Raw genomic sequence first — 7,802 nt, 5'->3', positions numbered from 1 at the left:
GTGACTTCCTGTGCTGATCAGGTCCTGAGAACTAGTGATGAGTGTGTATTAGTTCCAGTGAAGCCGAGTGGAGGAGGACACAGAAACTCCAGCTCGGTACAAACCAGCTGCAGCTCTGATCCTGAAGCAGCTGATCCCTGAGCAGCTGAGACCAGAGGAACTCTGTGTTTCACTGTTGTTGACAGCCCTAAAGAAAATATTCAAAAAATTTAAACAGACGCATTTTTATTATTATATTGTTTTTAAACTGCGTGTCCACATACTTTTGGCCAGGTAGTTTAATTTGATCACATGTTCATGGAAATGTTGCTCTGCTGTCCAAATACTATTGGACACATTTTGTACTTTTGTGAATGGTCATCTGCGTACAATATATACGATACATGGCCAAAAGTTTGTGAACAGCAAACAAGGGTGTGTGTGTGTGTGTGTGTGTGTGTGTGTGTGTGTGTGTGTGTGTGTGTGTGTGTGTGTGTGAGTGTGAGTGAGAGAGAGAGAGAGACCTTCTCGGAGGTCTTTGCCTTGTTTCCTGACCAGGAGCTTTTGTTTTTGAAGATACAAATGACACACAGTCTCAGTGCCTATCACTCTCTCTGGGAAAGGTTGCGAGTACGATGCCAGGCCTGCAGAGTGTCAGACTTTGATTTTGTCATCTATTTGTTGACTTCCTGTTGTGCTGTGTTATTTAGTCACCTGACTGTTCTGACCTTTGACCCTGACTGACACAAACACTCTGACTGTACCTGTGGGGGCGGGGCTTCTCCTCACCTGGAGAGTAACATCAACATTTTAGGATTTTTAGTTGTGAGGAAATAATGTTTGTTTGATTTGTCGTTGATTTGTTTTGTCGTGTTTCTGATCACATTGATTTGATGTTTTTTTGTGGTGGTACGGGGGCCTGTTAGTGCCAAGAAAAGATTTTAAAAAGTTTCTCTTCAGAATCTGCTGCTCCTTCACATTAAAACATGTGAACTGGCTTTTATTGTGAAGCAGCCACAGGAAACAGTTATGTTTGAAATATTGTGTTGCTGTGGCACCAGCAAGCCTCCGTACTTTTCCTCTGACGTTGTGTCGTAATTGGACGTCAGCTCGTTGCTTCAGCTGATCAATGACTGATTGATTGATTTTCCTGAGTCTGAGTATCGACCGTCTCAGTAATCTGATCGAGTATTGATCGAATCGGATTCAATCGTTTTTTGGTATTAAACGTATTAAAACTTGTTTTGAAACTTTATTTTTTATTCCTGTTAATCTGAGATTAATCATCTTCGTACATCGGCTCGACAACAAGCCCTAAAACGAGCGGCAATCACAGACTGCCACTTCATGATAGAACTACAAGTCCTGTTGGTGCATGATGGGATATGAATGCTGTCAGAGCTCTGACAAAGTGCATGATGGGACACAGAACTAATGTGTCACAGCGACATCACGTCAAACTTGAACTGGTTCAGAGAACGTTGAGAACAGGAGAGTGGTGGTAAATAAATAAAACAGTAGTTTGCTCCTTTAAATTATTAAAAACATTTGACTCTGTAAAATCAGACGTGTGTCTCTGTATGTGTGTCTCTGTTTGTGTGCGTGTGTCTCCGTGTGTGTGTCTGTCTGTCATAAACCCGAGCTTCTTCGTTAACTAACGTTTTAAACAGTTTGTCAAAATCAGAATTTTTCTCAGATCTTTTGTGACCACGTGAACAAAGTGATTTAACGTTTGGGTCATAATAACGTTAGCTAACAAACTTAGCATAATTTTAGTTCTTTTTATTGTGATTTATTTGCTCTTAAGTTGATTTGATTCCAGCACAGTATTGCTTATGAGCTAGCAGCTCTTAGCTGCTCTTAGCTCTTAAAGTGAACTTGTAAGAGTTCATGTTCAGTTAGCTTATATTAGAATGCTAATTTTAGCTCATTGGCTACAAAAGTGGATGACTTTCGTTGAAAGTATTTTCGTGGTTCAGAAGATTAAAATGTTTCAGTGAATGTAAGTTATTCAAGAAAAATTTCGTAAAATAGAACTCATGGTTGAGACGAAAAATCAGGCTGGACAAACGGTTAGCTCGCTAGCTAGCCATTTGACTTATACAAATGCGAACATGCTAATACCAGCCTAGTGGCTAATCAGTTGTTAGAGATGAACATTGCTGGTTAGCAGCTGCTAACAGAGCGGAGGACCCCCTAAGTGGCCACCAGGGGGCGCTGGGTGATCTGTTGAGGATGTGGACTCACCTGGAATCAGGACATGGAAGAACAAACAGAACAGGAACCAGGTTCTAGTTGAGGAGCGTTTGTTGTCTTCACAGCTGAATGTCGTTAATGTAACGTCAGGTTACTGTAACTCCGCCCTCAGGTGCTTTGGACTCACCTGTTCACTGAGCGTCTGTTTCACTTCCTGTCGGAAATAAAAACAAGAGTTTGTAAAAAATCTACTGAAGATTTTATTTTCTCAATTTGTAACTGATGTATATTTTAAAAGAAATAAAATATTTTAAACCTTGCTCCGTGTGTGTGTTCGAATTCCAGTGCAGGCTTGGATACGCTCCACAGCCCCAACATCATCAGATCAGAAATACCTTATTGATCCCAGGGGGAAATTGTGTTTGTTACAATAGCTCCATGCAAGAGTCGAAATATAAGCGTATAAAGATTTTAAAATGAAATATGTACAATATGTGCGTTCTGTACATTGAGTATTTAGTGCAAGCATGGATATGTCAGATATTGGTGGCATTGTAATGAGTCCAGTCTTCTGACTCAGACGCTCAGAGGGAGGAGTTGTGTAGTTGGACGGCCTCAGGCAGGATGACTTCCTGTGGCGCCCTGCGGTGCGGCTCGGTGAGTCCAGCTCGTCATGGAGGGGGGGGCACACTGTCCAGGATGTCATGTGACTCCATCCTCCTGTCGGACACGGCCCTCAGCCCATGACCTTTAACCACAGCTTTTGTGATGAAGTCAGGGCAGGTGATTAGTTAAGAGTCAGTAACAGGTTAGTTAACTGACTCTTAATTAACCCTAACCCACTATACATTAATGTATAAACAATAATCTAATTATCTGTAATATACAATATCTTGTAATAATCTATAATTTATAATCTGTAATCATATACAATACTCTATAATCATATAATATAAAATGCATAATAAACTATAATATGTAATCTATAATATAATATTACATAATCTGTAATCCTAATCATCTGTAATGTATAATATGAACATATTTATCAACAACTGATTCAGTAAACTTTATTGATGTTTTTGTGGTGAACACAGTGAATATGAACAGAACAGAGGTTCTTCAGGTTCTTCAGGTTCCTCAGGTTCTCTTCAGCGTGTTGAAGAACTCCTCTAGAATGTTCTCCACCTCGTCCTCGCTGTAATCTCTCACCACAAACCTCTCGCCGTCGTCCGCTCCTCGGATCATGGCCGACAGAACTGCAAAGAGACAGGAAGTTAGCGTGACACCTGCTGACCTCACCTGTACACCCTGAGGTCTGTGAGCCAATCAGAGGAGAGCTCAGTCACCAGGTGTCAGGCGTGCATTCGCATTACAACTTTAACATTAGCTTGTAACATCATCTGTTAAAAAGATGTTGGTGTGACGACATGTTTGAATATAAAGTGCTGCATTCGTAAAATAATCTCTTTTCCTAAAGACGATTCATTGACCAAGGTCAAGAAAAGATGGGAAGGAGAAGCGGTAAGGAGTGAGGAAAGGAGTTAGGAAAGAGGTTAGGAAAGAAGAACCATAATGTGGGGAAAATCCGACTCCACTTACATTCAGTGATTTTTTTTCAACCAACTTTATGTACAACACAAGATACGTATACTACGTATACTACGTATACACGATACTCTGTGAGGATGATCCGTTGTTTCCTCTGCTAAAGGAGAGTGGAAGCTTCCTGACAAAGATGGATTCTATCGCTGGAAACTCAAACATGCTAACAGACAAAGATAGTAAAGACAGTAAACAGGAAGTGACCTCACCGCGTCCTGTTGACGGCCTGAACAGACACAAGGTTTTTTTCTTCATGTTGACGACTCGGCCGAGTTCATATCCGACCCCCAGAGACGGCTGCGTGACCTCCGCCACCACCACTGAGGTAACAGAGGTCAGAGGTCACAGGCAGCCCATCACACCAACAAGCAATAATCAATGATCCTCACCGTCGCACTGTCGGAGCCAATCGACGTCTCGGTCGTGGATGAACCTGTCTCCTGCTGCGGAGCCGTCCTCCCCTGTCCAATCACAGCACAGCAGCTCAGTGACATCACACACAGCTGTGTGTGTGTGTGTGACTCTGACCTGTGTGTGTGTGTGTGAGAGAGATTCTGACCTGTGTGTGTGTGTGTGTGTGTGTGACTCTGACCTGTGTGTGTGTGTGACTCTGACCTGTGTGTGTGTGTGTCTCTGACCTGTGTGTGTGACTCTGACCTGTGTGTGTGTGTGTGTGTGTGTGTGTGTGTTCTCTGACCGTGTGTGTGTGTGACTCTGACCTGTGTGTGTGTGACTCTGACCTGTGTGTGTGTGTGTGACTCTGACCTGTGTGTGTGTGTGTGTGTGTGTGTGTCTGTGTGTCTCTGACCTGTGTGTGTGTGTGACTCTGACCTGTGTGTGTGACTCTGACCTGTGTGTGTGACTCTGACCTGTGTGTGTGACTCTGACCTGTGTGTGTGTGTGTGTGTGTGTCTCTGACCTGTGTGTGTGTGTGTGTGACTCTGACCTGTGTGTGTGTGTGAGATTCTGACCTGTGTGTGTGTGTGTGTCTGTGTGACTCTGACCTGTGTGTGTGTGTGTGTGACTCTGACCTGTGTGTGTGTGTGTGTGTGTGTGTGACTTCTGTGTGTGTGTGTGTCTCTGACCTGTGTGTGTGTCTCTGACCTGTGTGTGTCTCTGACCTGTGTGTGTGTGTGTGTGTGTGTGTCTCTGACCTGTGTGTGTGAGCTGTGTGTTGCTCACGTGTTCTGTCATCACGGTTCCGTAGCTCTTCAGATTCTTCACGATCTTCAGGTAAAGATGGACGTCTTCTCTGCCGCCGCGAATACTTCCACAGAAATAAATCTTCATCCTGTTTCTTAAGTTTCTGAAGTTTCTGAAGTTTCTGAAGTTTCTTTCCGCGTCTCCCTGCTGCAGCTTCCTGCTGCAGCTTCCCGCGCTCTTTGTAAATGAGAGCGGGAAATATATAACCCTGAGCTTTGTCTTGCAGGTGCTGCTGACGTGTGATTGGCTCAACCCTTATCAGTTTGAACTCTGATTGGTTAACAGTTGAGGCGGTAACCAGCTGAGGGGAGGAGCTACCTGATAGACCGGACTCTGGTGTTGCAGGACCTCCGGCACCAACAGTAGGTGGCGCTCATACACCTTGACGTTGGTTACATCCATAAAATCAAACAAAGAAGAAAATTAAGTTTCAAAATAAGAGTCCATAACATCCCTTTGTTTCAACAAACTTCCTGCTCCTACCTTTCAAAATAAAAGTCTACACATCCTGGGCACCTGGAAGAGAGACCTGGATGCAGACAAGACTCAGCTTTGTTCATTCTAAGAAATCTCCAATAAAATGCATCATTTATTCCATGTTACTACTGTTAATTTGAGTCTATTCAATAAATGATGTCCATTTATCCTTTAGCCTCCTAATTCCATCTTTTTATTATTTTTGAATATGTTTTGTATTTTGTGGAAAGGTCTCCCAGGCAGCAGCTTATTAAACCTGAACTGAAAAGATAAAACCTGAATAAATCTCACTGCTGCTCACTGAAGGAACACGGAGCAGAAGTCAGAGTCCCGACATCACGCTGAGGACAACACATCACTTTCCAGGAAATACAGATTTTGAAAACAGGCATCATTATCTCAGAAAATGTGATGTGGTGAAACAAAGGGCTTTAAACGTAATTAAGACAATGAATGGAATTCAACAATTTATGCATAACTCTGATAGCTTTTGGGATAACATCCCCTCTAAAGTTTTTAATAAATGTGGTGGGATAGATTTTTTATTGAATGGAGTTTTGTATTTCTAAACTTCCCATCAAGCTCTCCAGGTTTTCTTTCATAGGAAAATGATTTATGAACACAATGTTATCCCACATAACTCACAGCAGATTCTGCCCCGAAGAAAATCGTTTTGTTATTTTAAATAAAGTTGCATTAAAAAAAAAGGACAGCGGTCCGCCATATTGTCTGCAGCCAGTTACTCAGAGCAGTTACATTACTTTCTCAATATTTACTCAGTTATTCTACACATTGTCATTATTAAAACTCGTGAATGAAACTGATCATTAATAAATATAGTAAAACATTGAACCTGAGTTTAATTAAGTTAAAGTACAAATGTATCACACTCTGTCATATACAACATATCTATAACATTTATATATTATATCTAGAAGTAACCTCTATTTTTTATTATATAACATATTAAATGTCTTGTTAAAAAGATTGTAATTGTAAATAAAGTTTCCAGATCAAAGATGATTCTCAAAAATTCAAAGCCCATAAAGTTTATTTGACTGTTTGTACAGAAACAATTAACACAACAAACAAGACGGAATAAAAGGTTAACACAGAACCAGCAGAACCAGCAGAACCAGCAGAACCAGCTCCACTCACACACCCCTGACTAATGTTCAGATCCAAAATATGATCATTTACACAGAAACTTTCTTCTTTTAAAACACGTCTGTGAGTGTGTGGACCCTCAGTGGACCCCCAGTGGACCCTCAGTGGACCCCCAGTGGACCCCCAGTGGACCCCCAGTGGACCATCATGGAGGCCCCCAGGCTCCTACCTGTGGCGTTGAGAATCAGGTCGGGCACATCTCTGGCCACCCGCTGTATCGGAGCCAGGTGGGGTCCTTCCAGAGAGACCAGCAGCCCTGAAATGACGACAGGAGGTCTCACTCATACACAAAAACACACAGTAAAAAGTGTGTGAGTGAGTGTGTGTGTGACGAGTGTATGACGTGTGTCTGACCTGTGTGTGTGTGTGTGTGTATAACGTGTGTGTGTGTGTGACGAGTGTGTGACGAGTGTATGACGTGTGTCTGACCTGTGTGTGTGTATGACGTGTGTCTGACCTGTGTGTGTGTATGACGTGTGTCTGACCTGTGTGTGTGTATGACGTGTGTGTGTGTGTGTGTGTGTGTGTGTGTGACGAGTGTATGATGTGTGTCTGACCTGTGTGTGTGTGTGTGTATGACGTGTGTGTGTGTGACGAGTGTATGACGTGTGTGTGTGACGTGTGTCTGACCTGTGTGTGTGACGTGTGTCTGACCTGTGTGTGTGTGTGTGTGTGTGTGTGTGTGTGTGTGTGTGTTGTCACCTTCTACGATCTTGTGGTAGGCGAAGTGCAGGTAGAGCAGGAAGAGCATGTGCAGCAGGGAGAGCGTCCCACAGAGGAGGAGACGGGGCGTCTGACCGACGGTCCGAGAGAGCAGAGCCGCCACCTGAGAGGACGCAGCACAGAAACAGGTGAGCGTAAAGTTGAGGGACAGCCGGGGCTGATGGGAAGTGTAGTCCTTACCATACGCAGAGTGGACAGTCCTCCAACCAGCAGCCACAGGACGTAGAACAGGAAGTGGAAGTGAATGTTGTAGGTGATGAAGAGGACGGCGCAGTGACCAAACAAACCGTAACCCTGACGACAGCAGACAGGAAGTATGTTGTGTCAGTTAACAGTAAATCATGTGCTAATAGTGTCAGTACAGTGTGTAGTACCAGTACTGACCAGCAGGGACAGCATCTGGAGCATAGTGATCTGAGCGTTGACCAGGTACGCCAGGAAGTAGATCAAGG

The 7,802-nt window shown here is 43.3% G+C and overlaps 2 protein-coding genes across 3 annotated transcripts in view; both read right to left on the bottom strand.

Annotated features, from left to right (window-relative positions):
* Positions 1-3,231: 3,231 nt before the first annotated feature.
* Positions 3,232-5,179, bottom strand: dnph1 (2'-deoxynucleoside 5'-phosphate N-hydrolase 1). The gene is made up of 4 exons (XM_035173109.2): positions 4,935-5,179; positions 4,170-4,241; positions 3,990-4,100; positions 3,232-3,434 (listed from the first exon to the last, which is right to left on the bottom strand). The coding sequence occupies exons 1-4, from the start codon at positions 5,068-5,070 to the stop codon at positions 3,316-3,318; spliced, it is 438 nt and encodes a 145-aa protein (XP_035029000.1). The 5' UTR covers positions 5,071-5,179; the 3' UTR covers positions 3,232-3,315.
* A 1,314-nt stretch (positions 5,180-6,493) lies between these two features.
* yipf3 (Yip1 domain family, member 3) overlaps positions 6,494-7,802 on the bottom strand; it is a 4,020-nt gene continuing 2,711 nt past the window's right edge. For both annotated transcript variants that reach the window (XM_035173108.1, XM_035173107.1), the window contains exons 6-9: positions 7,735-7,802; positions 7,531-7,644; positions 7,330-7,453; positions 6,494-6,883 (exon numbers count right to left, since the gene is read on the bottom strand). The exon at positions 7,735-7,802 is cut by the window's right edge and continues 64 nt beyond it. In XM_035173108.1, coding sequence (XP_035028999.1) covers positions 6,793-6,883; positions 7,330-7,453; positions 7,531-7,644; positions 7,735-7,802 — 397 coding nt within the window. In that variant the 3' untranslated portion in view covers positions 6,494-6,792. The remainder of the gene's footprint in view (positions 6,884-7,329; positions 7,454-7,530; positions 7,645-7,734) is intronic.

Source organism: Hippoglossus stenolepis, chromosome 12, assembly GCF_022539355.2.
Source record: "Hippoglossus stenolepis isolate QCI-W04-F060 chromosome 12, HSTE1.2, whole genome shotgun sequence".
Lineage (NCBI taxonomy): Eukaryota > Metazoa > Chordata > Actinopteri > Pleuronectiformes > Pleuronectidae > Hippoglossus > Hippoglossus stenolepis.
This window is presented reverse-complemented; position numbering and strand designations above follow the sequence as displayed.

Bases quoted from the DNA above. Each gene is read 5' to 3' on its own strand.
- dnph1 (XM_035173109.2), bottom strand. From the start codon at position 5,070: ATGAAGATTTATTTCTGTGGAAGTATTCGCGGCGGCAGAGAAGACGTC. The intron at 4,242-4,934 runs GTCAGAGACACA...GTGATTGGACAG, and splicing joins CACACAGCTCACACACACAG to GGGAGGACGGCTCCGCAGCA. The intron at 4,101-4,169 runs GTGAGGATCATT...CTGTTACCTCAG, and splicing joins TTGGCTCCGACAGTGCGACG to TGGTGGTGGCGGAGGTCACG.